Source organism: Alligator mississippiensis, chromosome 4, assembly GCF_030867095.1.
Source record: "Alligator mississippiensis isolate rAllMis1 chromosome 4, rAllMis1, whole genome shotgun sequence".
NCBI lineage: Eukaryota > Metazoa > Chordata > Crocodylia > Alligatoridae > Alligator > Alligator mississippiensis.
In genome coordinates, this window is record NC_081827.1 from 158,833,496 (window position 1) to 158,858,364 (window position 24,869).

General features: G+C 48.8%; 1 protein-coding gene across 2 annotated transcripts; it reads left to right on the forward strand.

Annotated features, from left to right (window-relative positions):
* The first annotated feature begins 1,387 nt into the window (after positions 1-1,387).
* Positions 1,388-24,869, forward strand: LOC102571199 (myosin light chain 4). Of its 2 annotated transcripts, XM_014609186.3 has the most exons (7): positions 1,388-1,613; positions 10,232-10,259; positions 15,027-15,176; positions 20,851-21,024; positions 21,686-21,763; positions 23,452-23,496; positions 24,586-24,869. In XM_014609186.3, the coding sequence occupies exons 1-6, from the start codon at positions 1,494-1,496 to the stop codon at positions 23,478-23,480; spliced, it is 579 nt and encodes a 192-aa protein (XP_014464672.1). In that variant the 5' UTR covers positions 1,388-1,493; the 3' UTR covers positions 23,481-23,496; positions 24,586-24,869. The 2 variants fall into 2 exon arrangements, with proteins under 2 accessions (XP_014464672.1, XP_019356465.1); XM_019500920.2 differs by lacking the exons at positions 1,388-1,613; positions 10,232-10,259 and adding an exon at positions 13,092-13,978.

Below are 24,869 nucleotides of genomic sequence, written 5' to 3' on the forward strand. Positions count from 1 at the left end.
TCACCAGGACATGTCATGTCAGTCCTGGCTCAGAAGTCTCCCCTGTCCCAGCCCTGCATCAGTGAGTGTCTTTGTGGCAATGCCTGATGACACCACAGGCAAGAAAGGCAGCAGGGCACAGCAGACTGAACCTCTGTTCCTAGCTGCACCACCCTGAGTAAGTCACTTGCCTTTTCTGTTTCCCCCTCCCTTCCCTCCTTTGCCTATTTCAACTGTAAGTTCTTTGGGACAAGAGCTGTTTCTTACTCTCAGGGGTGTACTTGGTAGCCTTGTTGGTCTGAGACAAAAAGACATACAAAAAACTAGAACTCTTGGTTCCAAAATGATACCTTTTATTAGACCAACTGGAAAATGGCAAGAAAAAATTGTCCTTTTCTGCAAGCTTTCGGGATCAAAGTCCCTTCGTCAGGCTCTGGGAAAAGTGTAGATGGTACAAGATGGTAAAAAGTTCCCATAGGTAGGACTGCAAAAATGAAGTTTATTTCCTACCTATGGTGACTTTTTACCATCTTGTACCATCTATGCTCTTCCCAGAGCCTGACAAAAGGACTTTGAACCCAAAAGTTTGCAGAAAAGGACAATTTTTTTGCCATTTTCCAGTTGATCTAATAAAAGGTATCATTTTGGAACCAAGAGTTCTAGTTTTTTGTGTTTCTTACTCTCTGCATTTAGAATATTTAGCTCAGTGCACCCTGAACTCTCTGAGTCTCTACAGGTACAATCAGAGAAAAAAAGGTAGGAGCCAGCTTTCAGTTTGAAATTGCTTCTGTTTCACTGTGGAAAATGTACTATTGAGTGCCCTGCAGAGTGACAGGAATGTCTTTCTGAGCAAGCCCAGCCCCATCAGCAGCTACCCCAGCCAGCTGGAATCTCCCTGCCCCTGGCAGGCATGAGAGGAGGCCCAGAAAAAGATACATAACTTTCTGGGCCACAGGGGATATTTAAAAGCTTCATCTGCAAAAGAAAGAGTCAAAGGGACTAGGATCAAATATTTCACCGAGCGGCTGTGAAGTGGCAGATAGTAAATCCCAGTCTGAAAAGGAATCTGCAGTATTTGCACTTGCAGCCTTGCCTATAAAAAGACACACTTTTCCCCTGGGTATTGTGGCAGGTTTGTCAGCCACTGGGTTGCTATTTTTCTGCCAGTCACTCTGGGCCATTTGTATTATGTTTTTCAAGGGTCTTTTTGCAAGCTGCTCCAGCCCACCCCAACCCAAGTGCCTGGAGCCCCCTCTCTATTGGGGTGTGCTGGAAGCTTGGTTCTCTGAGCTCGGAGCTGATGACAATGGGCCATTGTCGTGCGGGGCCCCTTCTCTTTAGAGTTTCTTCCTTTTATAGTAAGTAGCAGTTGCTCTTGCAGTTGGCCTGCCCCTCTGGTGTGAGCACTAGGCTGGTATATAAGGCAGGGAGTAGGCTTTGGTTTTCGTCCTTCAGCCTGCTGCCTTGGTGGGGGTGAAGATTGGTCCAAGCGCCTTTGCCAAGAATCCAGAAACATGCCCCCCAAGAAACCAGATGCAAAGAAAGAGGCAGCCAAGCCTGCTGCTGCTGCCCCAGCAGCCCCGGCAGCACCAGAGCCACCCAAAGAACCGGCCTTTGATCCCAAGAGTGTGACCGTAAGTACAGAATCCTAAACTCTCTCTTCCCTGTCCCGTCCCAGCAACCTGCCATGTGCTTGTCTGTCCAACACACTTATCTGTGAACCATGTTCTCTGGGCTGTACTCTGGAGGAAAAGCTGGGACTGGAAGGGTCCCAGCATGCTGGAGCAGGGGTTTGGGAGAGGAAAACCTCCTGCCATTGGCACAAAATCTTCCCCCTCCCTTCATCATCATGTGAGAGAAGGGAGCAAAATTTTCTGGGGCAGACAAATGACTCACACCAGGTGCAAGGCACCGGATTTTTAATGGAATCCTTCCCAAACATCCTTCCCTTGGCACAGTACACAAATAAACAACAAATCCTAAAAGGTGCTGAGCACCCAGAACTGCTGTCTGTGCCAGTGGACTCCTCCTTCACTAGCTCTCTCTACCTCTCACTCGCAAAGGGAAGCTTCTGCTGAGACTGGGGTAAAGGAGGAAGCAAGTGCCAAGGGAACAGCATCCTGCTCACTCAGCTGGTCTCTCCAGCTGCAGTAATAGGCAAGCATATCACCTCTTCTGCTTCTTCTTTGTATGGAGGGTACAAAATCAGAACTGGCTGCAGCCTGCACCCAAGATTCAAATTTTGAGATTCAAAACACTATGGTATTTTTATTATTAAGAAAAAATGCAGTCTTCCCAAACCATGCTGCAGAGTGCACACAAACTCACACAGAGCAAAATGCAACTAGTTGTGGGGTACACCCATACATCCCCACACACACACACACATATGCCTCACCAAATGCAGCCAGTTGTAGGGTAGAATGTGGTAACATCACACCATGGTTTTCACCCAACAGACTGCACAATAGTGGTTTGAAAGGCATTGTTAGGCAAGGATATGGGTATAAGTCCCTGCACTCAAGAAAAGAGCTCTGAGTTCTTGGGTGTCCACCCCAGGCCTAGGTTTTAAGGTGTGACTTCAATATGAAACCAGATCCACAGAAGAGGACTGAACTGACTTGGGTGAGATTTAAACCTGAAAAAAAGGTTTCAAATGCCAGGTGTTATCAGTGTCCATACCGCTTCCCTGTCTGTGCCAGCCCCTTATGTAGTCTCTGTGAACCTGCTTTGCCATTCACATCTACAAGGCACACACCTGCTGTGGTGTTCAGTCCCCTGAACTAGAGACGTTGCGATACTTCTGTGCATTAGCCTTCAGTTGCTCAGCACTTTCCAGCTTCAAACAGAAGCAGCAGTACAGATACCTTCTCTTCTCCTACTTATGCCCTTGCTCCTAGGCTTCTTCTCTTTGGTCATTCTGTGGTCACTGCCCAGAACCAGGATCTGGGCACTAAGCTCCAGTTGCACAACATGCTTCTTTCCAAGTGTCTGAGGGAAATGTGCATCGCTTTGCACAAAATGGTCACTGGCATAGAAAATTTGGTGCTTAAACATGCAGGGCCCTGCACGTACAAAGGTAGTTTTCTTTTTTCAGCCACCTACTGGCACATGTGTCTGCCTGCAATATGCATTTGTTTATATTGCCAGTGCTGTAGCAAGGAGGGGGTGTGAGTGGAGCAACCACCCCAGGCACCAAAGTTAAGAGGCACCAACAGGCACTGCCCAGCTGGTGGGGGAGGAGGGTGGGCCCAGGACAGAGCAGCAAACAGCTCGTTTGCAGGGGGGTGTGAGGATGGGGAGAGAGTGGCTCCCAGCACTGTGTGCACTCCCAGGCAAGCATTGGGGGGCATGCGCCCCCCAGATCTGTGTGCGGGGCAAGGGTGGGCTGCTGCTGCAGGCTTTGCCCTGGGCGCCAAACTTTCTTGCCACGGCACTGCATATTGCCCTCACAGATGCGCTGCTTTGCACACACCATGACTTGCTTGCACATGTATGTGCATAAGATATCACCTCTACCCAAAGAGTTTTGTCTGCCTATGCGCTTAGACCAACACAGCTACAACCAACATCCCTGTTTCACCACTGCCACTTGGGTTCTAGCCTCTGAACAGTTTATCCAATGTGGCTCCCTCGGATAGAGTGTGAGTTGCAAGATATTTTTCACAGATGCATCAACTGATGTTTACCTTAGTATTAATTGGTGTCAGAATATAAGGGTAAAGGGTGCGGTGTGCCAGGTTATTTGAACCACAATGGACAGTAGCTGGTCATTGATTTTTCTAAAGGCAGTTTCTACTAGAACAGGTATTCTTGGCTTTTGTTTTTTTAAGAAGCCACTGACATGTCTTTCTGAGTAATATACACTCAGCCAGGGTGCTTCAGCCTGGATTTTCCAGGCAGGTTGGAAACCCAAAGGCGCCTTCCCTCTGTGAAAGATTCTTTGCTGCCTCCCTTGATGAAGAAGGCTGTGATTGCATGCTGCAGTCAAAAAGTGACAGATTTGAAAGGCAGCACAGTTAGAACTGCTTACCTGAAGCCCTCTCCATCATTATCCTGTAGAACTCACTGGAGGCGAAGTTTAGTGCAGGCTAACTGTGTATTACGTAGGATGGGATTTCAGAGTTGGGTCCATTTTACACTCTTACATCTTCCTCTGGAGCATCTGGCATTAGTCACTGCTGGTGATAAGAGATCAGAGTACAGGGATGATTATTAGTCAGTTTGTCTGGCAATTCCTGTTCCTCATATATCATCTGGAGACAGTGCAAAGTGAGCAAAAGGCTTTAATGACTGCAGCCCTGTAAAGAAAAGGCAGCTTGTGATCTGATCTTGTGAGGCTTCAGATTCGTTCTCTCTTGGGAAGATGGCCATTTTTGCAGTGGGCACTGCACTAAACACAGCCCTAGGGCTGGAATTAAATCCCCCTTCCTCTCTGCTTAGACACAACAGTCCAAAAACACATGGATCTGTATAGTCAGTGAGCCCAACTTTTTTAGCAGACATGCCACAAATTAGCCTCACACACTTCTTCAATGCTACTCGCATCCACTTCTCGCATGGGAGCATGTGCATGAAGTTAACTGCTTTCCTGTGCTGAGAAGAAAACAGAGAGAGCCTGAGTTGGTACTTGTCTGGGAAGCCACTAGGTAACAGGCAGTGCTGCAGGAAGACATACGGGTACATCAGCAGGTAGTGATCTGCCTTGTTGGTTCAGAGTGATTTAGAAGGGCCCAGTGCGGTGCACAGGGAACAGCTGCAGGATCTACCATCCTTTTGAGAAAGAAGGAGAGCTAGGCCTTGGGGTGTGGCCGCTGTTGGCCCCAGGGCACTTTCTGCAGATGTAGCAGTGTGTATGACACACACAACACAGGCTGCTGACTCCTGTATGAGCAGTCAGGTTGCACCTCACTTCCCAGGAGCTGTAGCCATGACCCCCAGACCACCTGTATCCTCCAAGGGTAAAGCATAAAAAGGCTGCTGCTCAGAGCCTGCCCTGCTCAGCTCCCAGGTCAGGCGGAAGAGGACACTGTGGGTCATGTCTGGTGCACTCTACCCACCTCCAGTAGCTCAGTTAACACAGTGACCTTTCCTGCCAGAGGGCATAACCAGATTATTCCTAAAGCCCCACTGCTCTCCAGTTGTTCAACAGCTAGCAAGGAGCATTGTCTTTGAGAGATAATCTGGGACACCCCACAAAGATGTGCTACCTCAATACAGGAATAAATTATTGGATTCCCCCTTCTCAGGCATCCCAGTGCAGGGCCAGTACTTCCTCTGCTGGCAGGGGTGTATCTGTACAAGTGAATGGGCTTCACTGCTCCACTTCACACAGAAGCCTCTCCTTGAGCTGTGCTGGCTGGCAGAAGGGCTTGGAGTTGCATGCCAATGAAGAGCACAGGACAACTCTCCCTGGGCTGTTTCCAGCTGTCTGCTGATGCAGGCAGATGTCAACACAGCAGCTACAGTCTAGTCATGTTTTCAAGCCATCTTCACTCCTGTATCAGCTGGAAATCAACACAAAACATTTTTTTTTCTCAAGTGAAAGCTGCCATTCTGATGTGCTCGTACGCCCCTGGGAACTAGGGACATAGGGCTGGGCCTGGATTCCCTACTGAGTTAATGTGGTCCTGATATGAATGTATTGTAGTGCTTGGCAGGGGTGACATGTAGGGGGTGCACGTGGGTGCACATGCACCCCCTGAGCGTGGCAGTGCACCCCCTGCAAAAAGGTGCCGCTGACATTGTTGGCAGTGCCTGTGGAAGGTCACTGTTCACCACCCTGCCACTGACACTGCTGGCGGCGCCTGTGGGCAGTCCACGATCGCCGCTAGCCGCTGCTGCCAGTGGAGCCTGCAGGTGGTTGCTGACCCCTGGTCAGCGCTTGCCGCCACCCCCTGCTGCCAACAGTGCCAGCAGCGTCTCTGGGAGCTATGCTGCCGCTGGGCTCCCGCCACTGAGCTCCTGCCATCACCAGCGCAGCCGTGCCCCCCCCCAGCTGCTGGGGGCATGCGCTGTTCATGGTGCTTGGAGTCTGTGGCTAGGGACAGACATTCAAAAAGCCAGAGCCTGAATTGATTCAATCTTTGTAGGTTAATCTCACTTGCCTAGACTGAACTGGTGCTGCCATTCGCCCCACGCAGTCCACAACATCTCCCTCACTGGGAAGAAGCTCGTGATTCCTGGGCACCAGGACAGGGGCTGCTGCCCCAGAGGCCGGCTGGCAAGGCCACTTAGGCGAGGGGGCAGGGAGGGAGGTTATTCCCCCCTCCCTCCAGTATCTGGCATAGGGGGCAGGAGGTGGCTTATCCTGCCGCCTGCCCCATGCAGGGAACAAGTGGCAGCAGTGGTGGTTGGGGTGGGCAGACCTTGGCTGCAGTCCCCCAGTGGTGTGGGGATAGAGGGGCTGTCCCCTCTGCCTCAGGGGCCATGCCTGCCAGCATTTGGCCATGCCCCAGTCCCTCTGCTGCAGCAGCAAGGGGGAACTGCCCAGCAGACCCTGGCCCAGGTCTGTGCCAGTGAGACAGGGAAGGGGGAATTAAAACCCCTCCCTGGCCAGTTCACTCCAAGCTACTGCCAGGGATGGACATGGCCCTGCTACTGGAGCAACCAGCAGAGAAATGCAGGTCTGCACCAGTGGGACAGGGGAGGGAGTGGGGGGAATAAACCTTTTCCCTGTTCCCTTCTGGGGCTAGCATCTGGCCAGCCCCCTGTCCCTGCCTGCCCCTGCTCCAGCTGAGGAGCAGAGGGATGGGGCCAGCCCTGCTGGGTTGCAGCAGAGAGCATAGCCCAGAGAGCATGCTGGGATGCTGGGGGACTCTGGTTTAACTTAAACCAGGAAATGTCTGGGACAGAAGTTGCATAAACCAGTTTGAGCTCAATCAGTTAAGTCTAATACTATGTTCAACCAGGTTTATCTCAGACCGGGTTTGACCATTTTGAAACTGGTTTATGTGCACTGAATGTTTGTTCTGTTACAGGTTTAAACCAGTTTCTGATCACTTAAACTGGTTTATATGTAACTTTTATCTCTAGCCTGTGAGACAGCCTGCCTGGGCAGGCCCAGATGAGGTCCTGATCAAAGGCCCTCACCAGAGACCCTGACAGCATGAAATGGCTTCCTGCTGCCAGCTGTCTCAGTCCTAAAGTATTTTGGCGCCTGCATTGTCTCATCTGCATGATTCTCCCCAATGAGAACATCTTTTATTCAGAATCCCTGTTCTACAGCAGGAGGCCATTTTTTTCGATGTTCTTCTATAGTTACTTTTCTAAGCCAGTATTGTAGTAAGACAGTTATTAATAGCAGGCGCAGTAGGGAGACAGTTGAAGCACTTGACCCCCCTGGCCTTGGGATCAGGCCTTGAAATAACATCCTTTCCCCTTCATGGGACCAGTGTTCTGGGCATTCCTGCTGTCTGCATGCTCCACTCCCTGTGGGTCTGGCCAAGAATTTACTGTTTCAGCTGGTTCATTGTTGAGGGGAAGGGTGCTCATTACTAGGACAGCACCTGTTTCAAAAGAGGGAACATTCTAGCTCATTGCACTAAAATATGTACCCAGTGGCATAACGAACAGGGTTTGTGCCCTGGGCAAGCCCTGCTGGGGACACCCACAGGCAGTACAATAGCAAGTTTGGTGCCTGGGGCAAGCCTGCAGCAGCAGCCCACCCTTGCCCCATGCACAGATCCAGGGGCACATGTGCCGCCATGCTTGCCTGGGGGTGCACACAGTGGCAGGAGCTGCCCCACCCGCCCTCATCCCTGTGTGCCCCCAGACAAGCTGCTCGTGGCTCTGTCCCGCACCTCGCCCTGGCTGGGCAGCGCCTGTTGGTGCCCCTTTGCTTCAGCGCCCAGGGCGGTCACCACGCTCACCTCTCCCTTGCTCCGGTACTGCCCACAGGTCACAGAACAGGGGGCGGGACAGGGCACAGGAGTCTTACTCATGGCGGGAACTCCAAAACAGTCCAGGGCTGCACTGCTGCTGCATACTCTGCCTGCCCCACCTCTTTCTCTTAAAACAGCAGCAGCAGTGCAGTGTCTGTTCACTGGCTACTGTTGCTGCTGCAAGAGCAATGCCAGGGGCTCCTCTTGCTGCCACTCAGCAAAGGTGGGAAACGACTGTGGTATCCCTCTTAAGTTGGTGCCCAGGGCTGGTTCCCCTCTTGCCTACCTCTAATTACACTACTGTAGCCATCCATCTTGAATCTGTGCTGTCTCCTTGGGAATCCCGAGAGGGGAAGAATAGACAAGTATGACCAAAGAGGCTACATGGGCTGAATACTGACCTGGAGTTCTTTCAGTGGGGATTACTTTGGAGGGCTTGGTACGAGCTCCTTTTGCTGTAGAAAGTTTCTAGATGCCTTTTTTCCCTGGGGAAAGATAAGTCTGGGCTAGCAGCAGGCCTCAGAAACTGTTCATTGACTGGTTCCTGACAACATTATTTATCATTTTGGGGTGACTTTAGCAACGAGGTTAAATACGGTATTACAGTTTTGTTGCACTTTGTTGTTACTGTGGCTCACTATGCTTGAGGAGAAAAAAAGAGGCAATGACAGAGCTGCAGAGAGAAAGCAGGAGTCCAGGAAAGGATGGGAGGAACCTCAGTGGCACAATAAAGAGTGTTTGAAGTGGAGCTGTGCTGTTGGGGTTTCACACTCTGAACCCCTCTTCTGAAGAGGCAACCCCTTCCTTCCCAGAAGCTGAGAACAGAAGGACCATTTTGTGGTGAGGGTGCTATGGAGGGTAAGGATGCTGCAAAGGGCCAGGGAAGCCAGAGGCTCTTGAAGCCAAAGGCTTGCCCCTCAAGAAGTCATTCCAGGGCTGGCTTCAGGGAGTTCTCCAGGAGGGAGACTGAACAAGGCTTCTTTTTGGAGAGTCCCACCAAGGCAGTGCTTCCCCTGAAAGGGGCTGATATGTGACAGTAAGTACTTCAGGCTATGTAAAGGTCCCTGTTCTTTTCCCTGGCATATTGTTAACCTTTGTAACTCATTGCCACATGATATTACTGAGGACAGGAATTTGGAAGGATTCAGGAAAAAAATAGGCATTGATGTGCCTCAACAGAGTGTCCAGAGTTAGCAGCAGATCATTAAAGTCCCTTTTTTCAAAAATATTTGAAAGCTGCTATTTTGAAAATGCCTTCAAAAGTCTCGATGTCAGAAGTAATGAATAAAACAGGCCTTTTTTAGGGGGTCTCCAGCTGGATTCCCCCAAAATGGAGGCAACCAAAGGCACTTGTCATTTTGGAAAATGCAGGCCTCTGACTCCTCCTATTTGGCTGCTGTGATGATTTCTAACAGCAGCTGGTCTCCAGGTTGCAGACATGACTCCCAGTCTGCACTGCTCATCCACTGCCTGGCACTGCTCATCCAGCATTTTGCACAAATATTTTCAGTTCACTGGGGTTTGTGAGATGTCAGGGTCCCAGTAACAGACCACACCTGGTTTACCCTGTTAAACTGGATACTAATGGGAGAATATAGCAAGAGATAATGTTTTGCTTTACCCTTTGTTCCTAAGGGTGGGGAGGAGGCCTGCAGAATTATCTAGAACACAGTGTGATTAAGTACTACTCACTCTGGGCAACTTCTGCCAGCTTTCTGCATTTCTCCTAGAACCACATTTTGAAAGAGCATCTACCCTATTCTTACCTTGAAACACCCCTCCACAAAGACAAGTAGTCCAATGGTTTGATTAGCTTGGCCCCTGATGTACAGATTTCCACCACTGCTGTGATAAGAGCAGTCCTTATGATTTTGTGGTTTCACTGGAGTGAGCCCACTGCTGTTAGCAGTGAGTATTCAAACTCCATGATGTAGGAGATTTGTATAGGAAATAAAGGTTTGGGTTGTTTTTATTTGCCTTCCCATTTTGGAGCCCTTGGGGTGAATTCATATCACACGTGCAAGCTTTTCTCTGCTGTAAAAAGGGCTTCACGTTTACTTATTTTAAAAGGGCATTTAAGATTCCAGGATCAAATCTGAAATCCCTCAGCCCCCCACCCCCAATGGGGTAGATAGGTGCTGCCCAGTGCTCTGGCACTGTCTTCGGGGAGGGGGAGTCAGGCTCAGGAGATAAATTCTTCCTGCCGCTAGTGAAAGACAGACTGCCTTGTCAAATTGTTGTTGCTCTGCCTGTGGGCTGGTTTGTGCTGCTGTTGCCTTAGCTTGATTCTGGCTGTGGGATTTATGCAGAACTATTACAGCACAAAGGGTGGAAACTGGATCCTAACTGCTCTCCTCTGTTCTCTTCAGATTGAGTTCTCTGCTGACCAGATTGAAGGTAAGTGCTGGCAGATTTCAACCCAACTGTTGTTGCTCTTCACACAATCGGATAATCCAGACTAGAGCCCATGCCACCTCTCTGCTGTAACCATAAGACTACACTCTCTCCCAAAGCTGACCAGGAGCCCTAACTCTGAGCCACTTGCTCCAACCATCCTACTGCACTCCTTGTGGATCTGATATTAGAAGAGCAGCCCTGATTCCCAATCCCTCTTCTGCTCTAGCCATGAAGCCACTTCCCTATCCACCAGTGGAAATATAACCCAGAAGTCCCGACCTGCGACTCCTGCACTATCCCACAAGAGACTACTCCCTTGCCAGGTCTGAGAGCAGAACCCAAGGGTCCTGACTCCCAACTCCCCAGACATGCTCCTCCATCTATACAAGGGGTGGGCAAAATGCAGACCGTGGGCCGGATGTGGCCCACCAGGCCAGTCTATCCGGCCTGCGGGGCCCCTAAACATTTAGAAAATTAATATTTATCTGCCCCTGGCAGCCTGTCATGCGGCCCTCGATGGCTTGCCAAGACTCAGTAAGCAGCCCTCCACCCAAAATAATCGCCTGCCCCTGATCTATACCATTCATAGCCTCTAGAAGACATGTGAAATCAGAAAGTAATATCCCTGTTTAAACTCAGAGGTAGATACCATACAGTAGTCCTGATAGCAGGGATGGAGCTACAGGCAGTGAGGAAAGCTCACAGGCCTCCAAAACAGGTCTGTGGCTGTGGTGGAGGAGGAGGACAGGGAAGGATATGCATGGTCAGGTTATAAAAAATAGAGGACTTCTCTAAAAAAGAGAATAGCATTCTTCAAATATCTGACAGGCTGCCATGAAGATGAGGGAGGACGCCTTTTCTCTCTAGCTATAGAGACCAGGATGTGTGCCAAGGGCTTAAAATTGCAGCAAAGTAGGTTTAGACTGGATAGCAGGAAGAATTTAGCTGTTAGAACAGTGAGGTAGGGGAAAAAACTGCTCAGGGAAATTGTGGAAACTCTATCATTGGAGGTGTTCAAAAAGACTAGATAAGCATTGGTCAGGGATGATTTAGAAGTAGCTATGTGTATGCTCTACTATGGGTATTTCCCAGGCTTCTAGTTTTGCTGATTGTTGCATGGGACAAGGAAGGAATTTTTTCCCCTTCCTGTTGCTCCACATCAGAGCTTGTTTTTGTTGTTCTTCTTCTTTTTGCCTTCCTCGGAAGTACTAGTTGTTGGCTGCAGCCAAGGCTGGGGATTTGGACTGGTGTGTGTCAATGTTCCTGCTGGGACAAGAACCTGAAGGTTCCTAGCTAGAGGGTCTCACCCCTCTGCTCATGGTCGGACCGATTGCCACATTTGGGATCAGGAAGAAATTTTATCTACCATGGTCAGATTGGTATGAACTATAGGGGTTTTTGCCTTCCTCTGTAACAGGGGGCATGGCCCTCTTCCTTGGATTTCTTGAGTGTATTTTAACATCCCTTGCAGCAGCAGGACGTTGGCCACTGTTGTCCCTCTGCTTTACCTGTGGCAAGTTAGTGCTAGGCTTTATGGTTGTATGACAGGCTCGCATGTGTATAGGTATAGTATAGTAATAGGTTAGACAAGGATTTCTTTGGGAGGTTTGGATAGGGTTGATCCTGATTTAGGCAGGGGGCTGGACTAAATGACTCCCGAGGCCCCTTCCAGCCCTACTTTTCTATGATTCTATGGCAGCAGGAGTATTTAAAAGAAAGTTTGAGTGGAACTCAGGGCGTGAGTGACATGCTGGGAAGGGATGTAGGCAGCAGTGGAGATGAAAATAGAAGTGAATGAGGAAGATGAGTGGGAGCCAGTGCAGGGATTTAGTAATAATAGCATCTTCCAAAGCAGCAGAGGAAATGTATGAAGCCTGGGTCCTCGCTCTGCTAATGATGCTGCTGCCTCAACTTAAAATTGAGGATTCGGTGAATGACATACGCCCATCATGAAAGGGAAGCCTGTGCCTGGGGCTGCACTTGCATTCTTCTATATGGGCTGCTCCCACACCACAGTGATGAGTCAGTATGGTACAAGATCAGAGTTCAAATTCTGGATGGAGGAAATATCAGGGGACTGTGTGTCATATTGGCCCAGCTTCTAAAATGGTCCCCTAGAGCACCCAATCAGCTTGTTTCCCATGACCATCATAACAGCTCACTATGACCTCTCTCCATCACTGACATTCTTTGCCTTGACAAAGTAAAGAGGCTCTGTGATGGTCGTTCCTCTTCATCATCTATACGCATTTTCTTTGGTTGGCCTCTTTTCCTTCCATTCACTCTTTCTTCAAGTGTTTACTGAACTAGGATGTCTCATCCTGTTGCCAAGCCAGCTCAATTTTCGTTTCTTAACAACATCAAGGAGGCTTTCATATTTTTCCTGTATCAGTGTACTGGGGTTGATATTTGAGTGCACTGCCTTTCATGCATATCTGGGTGAAGTTTAGTCTGATCAGATGTTTTCAATTATCTTGCCCTATAGTGCCTGGGGAACCAGGAAAGGATCTAAACCATAGTGAATCCATATACTGTCCAAAAGACACAAATGACATCCTGATGGGGAAACAGGACTGGATCCACACTCCTTCAGTTTCAAACAAGCAGACTGTGCTTGCTGCCACTGAAGAAGAATTTGCTTAGCTAATACTTGCAGCAGGACCTTTATCTCCTCTGTGAGTCCAGCCATGAAAGGAGGACATCAGTTTCTCCCTCGTATGCCCAAAGCCTATGCCTCACAAGACCCATTGGCAGAGAAGTGGCCACTGTGATGTCACAGCCAGGCAGCAGCCCCTGACATATCCTTGCTGTACCACATAGGACAGCATGCTGGGTGGTATCAAGAATAGTAAAAAGCTAATCTGCAGGTGGGACTGGGGCTCTATCAGCAGAGAGCGTAGTAGAGCTCCTGGGCTTACAAGAGCCAAGCCATGGGCATAGAAAGTCCAGATCCCAGGTAAGGCAAAGTGCTGTAGCTGGTATGAAGATGCCAACTAATAAATCAAGAAAACCAAAAACCTTGCCCAAGGATTTCTACCAAGCCCAGGGAACTACATCTTGGGCTTATGAGCCTCACTCACCCCAGAGAGACTCCAGCCATCCAAATCTACCCATCATTGGAAACAACAGCCATGCATCCCTGAGGGAGCTATTGCTAGACATTGAGAAGAAATTGGATGAGAAGCTAGAAATCCTTACAGCCTTTGATGGTAGAATGGTGGCTTTAAGTGTTCACATGGAGAGGCTGGAAAGGCTGATAAACCGCCTTGCCTTGCCAGCCATCCAGACTGATTCATCGATCGAAAAACAGGGGGTGAAAACCCAAATATGGGACCAAACCTTGGAACAGCTGATCAGACAAAACAGACATCTCCATGCCCGCCTGGAGCTACTGGAGAGCCAGGCCCAAGCCCACACCTTCAGAGTTTTAGGATTGCCAGAGAAAGAAGAGGGGAGAGACCTAGAAGCGTTCCTGGAGAAATGGTTGCCCAGCATTCTGCAGCTAGACACACTGGAGAATCCCATCATTGTGGAGAGAGCCTGGCGGGTGACAAGCAGGAAGTGGAAACCAGGGCCAGAGCAGTGCAGGACTGTTATTGCTCGTGTAGCAGACATAAGGGATAAAGAGAGAATATTACAGCGGGCCAGGAGACTGAAAAACATTATGTACAAGAAGAAGCAGATCCTAATTGTTCCAGATCTAGCGTACATCTCCCAAGGTAAAGGGTAGTGCTTGATGCCAGGGTGACAGGGGCTTTTTGAAAATGGCAGTCCTGCCTCCTGCAGCACACGGAGGATAAGGCAGGATTCTTGAGGAGGTGGAACATGGTCTTTGCATTAGGGTTGCCACCCCTGAATCTATTCCAGGAGGTTTCTGGAACGGCATTGTGCCAGTGGCGCACAACACAAACATGTCCGTGTGCTTGGTGTATCAGTTACAGATTATGGTGGGGAGACTTTACATCAGGAAGGCACATAGACATTACTATTACATTTTAAAAACCCACTGACTACTGTATAAATCAGATTCAACATTTAATATTTATTTTAATGAATGACCTATCATTTCTTTCCGGGGTGACTCTCAGCATCCCCTGGAGATTTATATCTAATTCCTTGAGACTCCGGGGCAATCCTGGAGGGTTGGCAACCTTACTTTGCACATGGCAAACATTCAGGCAGCAGCATCCTGCTTGCATGGACGCAAAGAAGGCCTGACCAAGGAAAGTCACAGAATGGAGAAGCATTGCAGACAGGAAGGAGTTTGGCTGGGGCAAGGGAGGGGCCTGAACAGAGGACTACACAGGACCATGGCTTCCAAAGGGAATTTTACAGGTAAAGCATGTGTAGAAGGAAAAGGATTGTTCAGTGGAGGTTACAGGCAGTGGAAGCCTGTGGGAAGTCTAAATCAAAGAGGAGGAGGAGGATGGAGCTGGAGGTGAGGCTGTGACTGCTGTGTAATGGAGACATACACAAGCTAGCTAGCCTGAGTCCTGACTGCAGTCCAGCCTCATCAACCTGGAGCTCAGGGCAGTCTGGAAAACCTGACTTGGAGGCAGGGTAAATACTGCAGGGATAACAGGGTTAACAGTTTAGAAATCCCAAAATACAACAGTCAAGACAACTCTCTTCCTTGTCAGGCTGACCCCCCTCCCTCCCATCCCCATGGACAGAGCCAGATTTCCACAGTTCCTCTTCTCCCCAGGGTGACTTGGAGGCATTATGAATGGGCAGATGACCACAGATTTTGTCCCGTCCTTTGTGCAGATTTCAAGGAGGCCTTCAGCCTATTTGACAGGACCCCATCTGGGGAGATGAAAATCGCCTATGCTCAATGTGGAGATGTCCTGCGGGCGCTTGGACAAAACCCAACCAATGCTGAGGTCCTGAGGGTTCTGGGCAAACCCAAACCAGAAGGTAAGAGCAACCAAGACAAAGGGGTGAGCATCCAGTCCACATGTTCATAGCTGCAAGATAAGGACAATATTTGCTATAGGAAACTGACCTCCAGCAGCATTCCTACCCAATGGTTGTACAAAGAAAGACTTATGTAAAATGAGTTGGTGGCTCTCTGTCTTGTCTTTCTGTCTAATCTTGCATCCACAGCTGAATGAGTAATTTATAACAAATAACTTACTGGGTGGATTTTACTTTTTCTTTTTGTGAAACAGCCAGGAACACACTGTAATTTTTCTTGGAGTCATTCCTTGCTGGGTAACTTTTTATGTGAAAAATTCTTCTTCTGTGTGACTTGTCCCTCAAAATTCCAGCTCTGTTGCTTTGTGGTTGGTTATGTAAGTCACCTGTAATTTACTGGTAATTTTCAGTTTACTGAGAGAGTGCCTGAGTATCAGTTTCATCATCAGGTTAAATATGAAATATATTTTTTTCTGGAGTGCTTATAGTAAAAGCTAAAAGGGGCAGAAACACAACAGAAAGAAGGGGTGAACAATTCAAATGAGTATTTGTGGGAAAGTTCTGTCCCATTATCCTGTCTCTACTATCTAGGACCACATTTTTCAGCTCAGCTTCCATTTAAATAGCTGCATCAGTGCCACATATATAAAAGAACTTATCACCCACTGGGCATGAGCTGATTTGAAAATCTCACCCTAATGTTCTTTACCAGGTGCAAATAGTGCTCCCAACCTCTTGGCAATACCTCCAGCAGAGAGTTTAAGGGCAGAATGGTCCCTAGGGTTGGTATGTCTTTCGTTCTTTACACAGCAAATGGGACGTGAATGAACTCTAAGGCTAGGGAAAGAAGTTACACATAAACTAGTTGAAGTGATCAGAAACTGGTTTAAACCTGTAACAGAACAGAAGTTCAGTGCACATAAACCAGTTTCAACATAAACAAAACTGATTTAAGATAAACCTGGTTGGATGTAGTATCAGACTTAACTGATTTGGGTCAAACTGGTTTATAGAACTTCTGTCCCAAACCCCTTCCTGGCTCAAGTTAACTCTCAGTCCCCCAGCATCCCAGGTTGCTTTGCAGCCCTGTGCTATGCTGTCTGCTCCAGTGAAGCAGGGGCTGCCTCATCCCTCTGCTCCTTAGCCTGCTTCCTGCCTGTGTCCATCAGCCCATTGGAATGGGATGGAGGCAGGAAAACACCCCCAGCACATTGGCGACATGTAGGGGGTGAAAATGGGTGCACGTGCACCTCCTGAGATCAGCCGTGCACCCCCTGGAAGTCCTGTCGCGAAACCGGAAGTGCTGGCGGACGTGCGCTTCCAGTTTCGTGCCCCCACCCCTGTCAGCAATCTTGTGCTCCCCCAGATTCAGGAGGCACCAGTCGCTCATGCCCAAGCCCCCCCTCTTCCCCAGCCAGGGTCTACACAGCACCTGGCAGGAGGGAAAGCCCCTGTGGTGGGGCTTTTTCAGACCCTCGCAGCTATCCCCCTCCCGAGCTCTGATTGCTTCAGTGGCTGCCACAGAAGGCAAGAAGTCCTGCCAGCCAGGTGCCTGCCCCTTTAGCTCATGGGGGGACCAGGGAGTCCCTGCCTTGGGGGGCCTCCCCCCATCCCAACCCAGGGTCCTCCATCCCTGGGCAGCCCCAGGGAGCTGAGGGAAATTCTTCCCCTCCCAAACCTTGCCTAAGAACCTTGCCTCAGTGTCTGCGAGTCTCAGCAGCTGGAGGGAGCAGAGGGAAGTTCTCTTGCTCCTCTGCAGCCAGTTTTGCCTTAGCTTCTGTAAGTCTGAGGCAAAACTAATGCAGGACAGCAGAGGAATTTCCTGCCACTCCCTGGGCTATCCCTGAGACTCCAGCAGCCAGGGTGGCCATCAGTGGCAATGCATAGGGGATGCATGGGGTTGCACATGGTGCACCCCGTGACAGGCTGCGCTCCCCGCTTAGGCAATGGGCAGGGGAGTGAGAGCGCTGGCCAGGGAGCGGGAGCACCGGATGTAGTGCCATGGGGGAGTTTTGCTGCGGGGGGACTCCCCACCCCGGTCAGCAATATTGGCCACAGGGGGACTTCCCCCCTCAAGAAAGCGAGATGGGCCACAGAGAGTCCTCTCTCCCCTCCCCCCCCCCCCGGTTGCTGACTGGTTGCTGTGGGGGGTACATGCCCCCCTGACTAAGGTGGCACCAGTCACCCATGGTGGCCATCATAGAAGACAGTCCAGTTGTCCTCTGCCCTCTATTGATACGAACCCAGATGCCTTTATGTAAGGACATGAAGGCATTGGGTTTCATATCAATAGAGGACAGAGTAGCAGAAAACCAGGATGTCCTCGATGATGGCCACCCTACCAGCAGCTAAGGCAAGGAGGTGGGCTTGGGAAGAATCCCCCTCAGCTCCCTGGGGCTGCCCTAGGGCTGGGAGACCCTGGGCTGGGGTGAAGAGAAGCCCCCCCAAGGCAGAGATTCCCTGGTGCCACCATGCTAAGCTGTAGGGGCAAGCATTTGGCTGGGAGGACTTCTTCTCCCTCCCTCCTGGGGCAGCAGCTGAAGCATTCCCCTCAGCTCCCCAGGGCTGCCTGTGCTGGGAAACCTCCTGAGGGGGAGGCTCCCCCAAGGTGGGCCAGCACCCAGACAGGGGACTCCTGAACCCCCTGTGGGGGACAGCTGGCATTTGGGGACACTTGGCTGGGCTGGCAATAGCCAGCAGGCTGGGAGACGTGCTCTAGCACTCCCTGCCTACTGGACTGGGTCAGTGCAGACCTCCCTCTGCCTTTCCTGATTGAAAACTGAATGTCAGTTCAGTTGGTTACCCGTGCAACCTACACAGCTTAGAGGAAGCTGCCTAGTTTGAATCGATTCAGCCTCAGGCTTCTGACTGTCTGTACTTAGCCTAATAATACACAGCACTTATACATTATTACAGGATCTATATTCCCTCTTAGCCTTCTACACAGTCCTTCCCAGCCAGAGGTGGAAGGTAGTAGGGGACAGGTTGTTTGTGCCACATCAGCTAGTAACAAAGACTTTGGTCTCCTGGGCTTGATTGGCTTTTACATTTTAAGGAAATGATGAAGAACAGAGAGAGGATAGGGTTTAATGGGAGAGGCAAGAAAAACAGCAGGAGGAGGTGGGGACAGGGAAGACATGTGGGGCAAGGGGGGGGGGGGGGGGGGGGCAGTCATCAGTGTCCTGCTGAACTGGGCCAGAGACAATTTTGTCTGTAACAGGGAAATCTGTAACAGGGAATCCCAAACAAGGGGCCAGCCCAGACATCAGCCTGACCAGAGATACGTGTTCTGAGCACAGTCAGTCACCTTGAGTGTACCGGGAGCCCCAGGTAGCTGAAGGCACCTCTGTAGCATAGAGGAAGAGAGAGACCTGCAGCCATTCTGTGGTTCCCCTGTGTGGGCTTTCCAAGCTTTATGACTGTCCCCCTAACATCGCCTTCTGGTCCTTTATAATGGACATGGGGGACCAAGGCTCTATGATCAGTCCACAAGCCTTGCCAGCCACTCAAGGGTAGCTGGTACGCAAAGCACTTTGTTTCTAAATTACTTGAGCACCAGGTTTTCTTCTCTCACCTTAAAACTCAGCCTCCAGAGAGTAAGTAGCCCTAATTCACCTTTCCCCCAAGCCCCCCCCCACACACATACACTGCTTCCCTATGACAGAAGATGCTTTGGGCAGGGGGAGCTGTAGATGGGGAAAGCCTTTAGTGTTCTAGAGGGAATACCCTGTATCTTGTCTCAGTGATGAGGTAGCTGTTAGCAAGGAGTTTCTCTCCCTTTGTCAGAAGCAGCCTGTGTGCTGTACTTTGGCCTCACTGCTGGGATAAGGAATATTCCTGCCTCCCATTTCTACCCTGTGGCAGAAGGAGGGTGGGCAAGAAGGCAGTTAACAGAAAAAGTCCAAGGCCCAGCTCTCAGAGCTCCAGAAACCATCTTTGCTTATTCTTGTAGTTCACAAGTCGCTAAGTGCCTCCCACCTGGGGGACTGCCCTTATGATCAGTCCAGACCCCCACACTGGCCAAGATCCCCTTTACACTCCCCTCCCTGTGCCACACTGGCGCTGCTTGCAGAGCCCTGGGATAGAAACCTCCTGGTTTTGAGCCATTATCTCACCATCCATGCCCTTGGGAAAGCTTTGGCAGGTCAACTCTTTCTGATTGCTCTTGGAGGCCTGAAGAAGAAATGGAGCCAGTAACATGCCAGGAGATTTAGGATGGATTTAGTCCCCATACAGAGAAGAATAACTGTGCTGTGTCAGTGTCACGTTTTAAAGAAAATGACTCAGAGACCCCATCATTCCTGGATAATTCCTCCTCTCTCCCTCCAGATAGCATCCCTGATCCTTCCCAAAGGACACTCTCTGGAGGTGCATCATTTTATTGGGCCAGATTCTCAGCTGTTGCAAAACAGCATAGCTTCCCTGGCTTGGATGGGGTTGTGACACTTTAAACTCTCTGAGGATCTGGCTTCAGGGATTTTCCTGTTTGACTAATAGCAACCATCTGACTGGGGAGCGCCCTGGACAATGATGTGTGGCTCTCGTATAGTGCTTTCTATTGATGGTTTTCAATTTTAATGCACTGATTTTCGCAGGACCCTTGTGAAGCAGGGCACAGAGGAGGAACTTGAGGCACAGAGCAGCTAAGGGACTTGCCTATGGTAACAGGAAGTTTATGGCAGAGCTGGCTCTTCCAGGACCTAAGCTAGTGCCTTAAATACTGTAGTCCTTTTAAGTGAATGTAGGAATACGTTGGACATATTAATCAAAACCCTCAAGTCGGATATTGCAGCCACTCTCCAGGGAGAGAAAGCCAGAACAGGGTGTCTTGAAGGCCAAAAGCATGGGTCCTAACAGACAAAAAAAAAAGTAAATATATCCCAGAACCTTCTGCTGAGAATACTCTGCTGTTTGTCACTTTTTAAATCACGTCTAGGGGCTGCCCATCTGATCCTGAGCATTCAAAAATCCTGATTGAGAAGCCATGGAAATCCTGGATTATGATTTAAAAAATACATTGGGTGCTTTTTATTTGCTTTCTGGTTATGATCCTTTAGTAACCCCTTGATTCATACCTTCAAATGAAATGGAACCACTTGTGCCCTTTGGGCTAGTACAGAGTTATTGTGGTAGCGAGTGATGTGCTATTGAATAGGACTTAAAACCTAAGTCCATCTACGTAATGAGAATACCCCTAGCACAGGGGTGGGCAATTATTTTGGGTGGAGGGTCGCTTACTGAGTTTTGGCTAGCCATCGAGGGCCACATGATAGGCAGCCAGGGACAGATAAATATTAATTTTCTAAATATTTTAGGAGCCCCACGGGCCAGATAGAATGGCCTGGTGGGCCACATCTGGCCCACGGGCCACATTTTGCCTGCCCGTGCCCTAGCACCTCCTATAGGAGTGAGCTGTCAGACTTGTTTCCTGGCTAAATTTTAGTCTGGACAATTCTGGTCTACATCTCACAGCTTTGCTCTATGCTTTCACTGTGGATGCAGGTTGCTCTCCACTTCCTTCCTGCATTCACATGTAGAGTTGCCTAGTTCTATTCCAGAGGTGGCTGCATTTCAGTGATGCGCATAGTAATCGGTGTGTATAAAGTGCTTTGGCTTGAAGAGTGCTAGGGACTTGTTGAATTATTCCATTTCCTTTTGCTTTCTTCTCTGTCAGAAATGAATGCAAAGATGCTGGACTTTGAGACCTTCCTTCCCATCCTGCAACATATTTCACGTAACAAGGAACAGGGAACCTATGAAGACTTTGTGGAAGGACTACGTGTCTTTGACAAGGAGTCAAACGGCACTGTTATGGGAGCAGAACTGCGCCATGTGCTTGCCACTCTGGGTATGGGCTGGAGGCAAAGCTGGACCTAGTGGATTGGTAACCAGGGGGCAGAGATCTAAGCTGGTACCAAAAGCCCCTGTGGCAGTGTCAGGGGAACAGCGTTGAGAGTGGGACCTCCCTTCTTTTAGGGAGTTGAGTTCTGTTGGATGGTATAATGCTAAAGGGAGATCCTGTTATCTGGGGCAGCCACAGATAATCCTCCTCATCTTAACACAGGCTTTAGCAAATAGCCCAATGCACTGTTAATATAGACATTGCTGATATAGTATTAGCAGGAGCCAATTATTCCAAGACAGAGCTCCTTTCACATGTAAGTTATGGGCTGGGATGTGACCCAGGCCAGTTAATGGCTTGAAGATGTTCCTAGTGACAGCTCTTCCAATTTGGTCCTTTCTGTTCTCCTCTGCCTTCCTTCCCTACGCTCCCTCTAGTGTTTCTGAAAACATAGCACCTTAACTTACAAATGCCCCATTAATTAGCCTTAGATGGAGCAAATAGCCAACAAATGAATTCTCCCCAATACTGTTCCTCAAGTGAGGCAGCAATGGCTCTCTTGAAGAGGGCTAGGGGACCCTCATAATCCACAGTAGTCTAATACCAGGGCTGGGGCAGTGGTAGAGTCATCCTTCTATCCTACCTGTCTTTTTCCATCTGTTTCTAGGAGAGAAAATGTCAGAACGTGAGGTAGAGCAACTGATGGCAGGGCAGGAAGATGCCAATGGGTGCATCAACTATGAAGGTAGGAGGATCAGATTCTTTTCCTGGGCACATCAGCCATTTCATGCTTTTCTCTGAAATACTAAATACACCTTCTGCTGACCTGAAAAGTGGAACAGGCAGTCACTGAGTAGATCAGAGTGAGGTGAAGAAACACTTGTGTGTGATCCATCCTAGGAATCATGAGGCAAATTCAGGAGAATTCAGGTGTGTTGGAGATTTCCAGCAATATCTTCTCAGGATTGAGTGCATCTTTGGGTAGAGTCTGAGGGCCTAGAATTAGTGAACACTTGAGAATGAAGACTTCCCTCTCTTTGGCACTGTAAATTGGGGATAACAATACTAAATCACCTCCTGGGAGCTGTGAAGTTTCCTTATCATTGTAAATAGGTTTGATATTATCAGATGAGAGATGCAGTAGAGGAACAGGAAAGGATCTCTTCACTAGGATATGCATCACTGTAACCCACTGGTTAGACCTTGGTAAATTCAAGGATCTTTCCTGAGCTTATTTATTTATTTATTTATTAATCTCTTGACATGGAAAATTGCTTGTCAGTGTACCGGTGAAAAGTATCTGTGTATTTCATTGTTCATGGATGCTGGACTCAAAATGCAGGTCAAGATCTTGTCAAGGCTTTCTTGCCAAAATGATCTACAAAGCATTTTCATTAATATGGAACGGCAAAGCTCCCCCAAGACTAAGACAAAGGGAGCTCATGGCCTGCTAGGCTCAGCCTCTGTCCTATGTACCCCAGCTAGCTGAGGCTTCCAATCAGAAATAGGTAATTCCTATGAAGAGAAGTTAGTGCCAAAGCAAACGCCAAATTCTTTTTCAAATCTCTTTTTTTGAGTTCTACTTCAATCCCAGTTTGGGAGCTGGGGGGAGATTCCAAGCTGTCACTCAAGATCAGCCCAGGCCAGCTCTTTCACCACTAGTTTAGATTATTGTTGAGGGGGATGATAAGAGAGGACAGTTGGACTGGCTTCTGAGTCCCAAGAATCCTCAGCCATTACAGCTAGAGAACCTGAGAGCTTTAGGAAGATTTGTCTATGTATTTAAACCCCAGAGACTACATGACACCCAGGAACTGACTGCATTAAAACTCTCAAGCAAGGACTTATGCACCAGAACTGTGCTGCAGGCTTTTATTTCTGTAGTCTTGACGTTAGGGGCCTGGCTCATAATGTATAAAGCTATGCACCCTTGTAAGTCTTTACAGGAGTATAGCCTATCTTCACAGATCACCTTTACCCATGATCCTCTCTACCAGGCTCCAGTGTGCCACCAGCACTTGCCTTCCACTAAGTTATGTGCACGTGAATCTTGATTGCTCTGGGGCAATCAGTCCTTCAGAAATTTGAGAAATAAATGGGAGGTGATGGGCATTAATACATACAGTTGATCTCTTGGACCCAAATTTTCAAAAGTCTTACAGTCACAAACAGATTTTCAAGCTCTCAGCACCTCACAGGCATTTTTGGAGTTGACATGTGCAGAACCTAGTCACAGAGAAATGCTGAGGGGTGAGCACTTTGAGGAAAGTATTCTTCATTGGGCAGATTGGACATTTGTTGGAGCTCTTGGAAAATGTGCCCCTGCCCCTCCCAATAGAGTTACCTGAAAAGGCTGGAGACTGCTGTAGGGTGGAATTTGTGGTCAAAGATGAAATCTCACTTTTTGTTATGCCTTTCTGATTTTCTGCTCAGCTTTTGTCAAGCACATCATGTCTGACTGAAGAAGAGAAACTTCAGGTGAGTTCATGTGGACCTCCTTCTGTGCACCTGAAGATGTTTACACACTGACCCAGTCTGCTGGGCGCTGAACATAAATACCATTGACTACTGAACTCAGCAATCATGTAGTGACTTACCATCGACACAGCAAAAATTCAAAGTTCATGCTAACGAACTGCAGTCATCATATAGAAAAGGCACTCATCTGTCCTGTATTCAGAAGGAAGCAGGAACATACAGTCACATCTTATGAGGATAGTGAAATATTTTTTATTCCTTCAGTAACTACAATCATTCAAGTTAATCATTCAAGTTAATGATTTTAAGTTTGCAGGACCTGATAGCCTGCACCTAAAAATTTTAAAATATTGGCTTAGGAGGTCCCTAAACTGTTAACATTGATTAACAACACATCCAACAACTGCAGTGGTAACAGGTCCAGCTGTTGCTGCAGCAGGTTCAACAGCAAGTCCAACAGCAGCCATGATGGATCCAATGGGGGTCTGGCAGTGGTGATTTCCATAGTGGGACCAGGTAGCAGCATAGCCAAGCAGCTGCAGGGCTGTGTCAGCCCAGCCCTCATTTACCCCTCTTCTGCCCACAACCATGTCCAGCAGAGCCCAGGGACCCTGAATTCTGTGGCAGTCCTTGTCCTCCGTCTGGCCTCACCCACAACTTCCAGTAGCCTGATGGTGAGCCAGATAGAACAGCACCATGGCCCATATCTGGCCCACAGGCCAAATGTTTGACACCCCTGCTGCAACCAGTAGTGTGATGAGGGGTGGCAAACAGGACACCAGCCCCTGGTGCCCACTTGGAGGGGCACATAAACAGCAGTAACTGGTACTGCTGGCCCAGTCACTGCAGCCAGCCTGGCCTCTCCTGTTGCCCAGGGTACAGAGCCTGGTTGTTATGCCTCTGGCTGCAAGACTAGGCAGTCAATACTGCAGTGCATTTCATGCCAAACTATGCTATTTTCATGGAATCCTAAGCTGAACATTATGAAAATGCTGCTATTATTGTTTCAATTTCATCTGAGATTTAGTTCTATTACTTGGTATCATTGTTGTCATCATGATTCTGAAACACCACATGTCTATCTTCCAGGTTCTTGGAAGCATTTCCATCCGAACAATTGTTACTAGTGGCACAGTTCCTTGACCCCTGTCCCTTCTTCTGCAAAGGTCCCAAGTCCAGAGCTATACTTCACACAAGTCAAAACGAAGAGTCCCAAGTGTCACAACATGCCAACCCTATACTAGTGTGTGGAATAATCTCTGTATATAAAAGGACACACAGCTGACCCCTCTGTTTTAAATCTTAATTTATTCTTTTTGGGTTTTTCCTTGTGTTATCTGGTTCATTAAATTTCACACACCCACCAAATATCA

Bases quoted from the DNA above. Each gene is read 5' to 3' on its own strand.
- LOC102571199 (XM_019500920.2), top strand. From the start codon at position 13,240: ATGAAGATGCCAACTAATAAATCAAGAAAACCAAAAACCTTGCCCAAG. The intron at 13,979-15,026 runs GTAAAGGGTAGT...TCCTTTGTGCAG, and splicing joins TCTAGCGTACATCTCCCAAG to ATTTCAAGGAGGCCTTCAGC. The intron at 21,025-21,685 runs GTATGGGCTGGA...ATCTGTTTCTAG, and splicing joins CCATGTGCTTGCCACTCTGG to GAGAGAAAATGTCAGAACGT.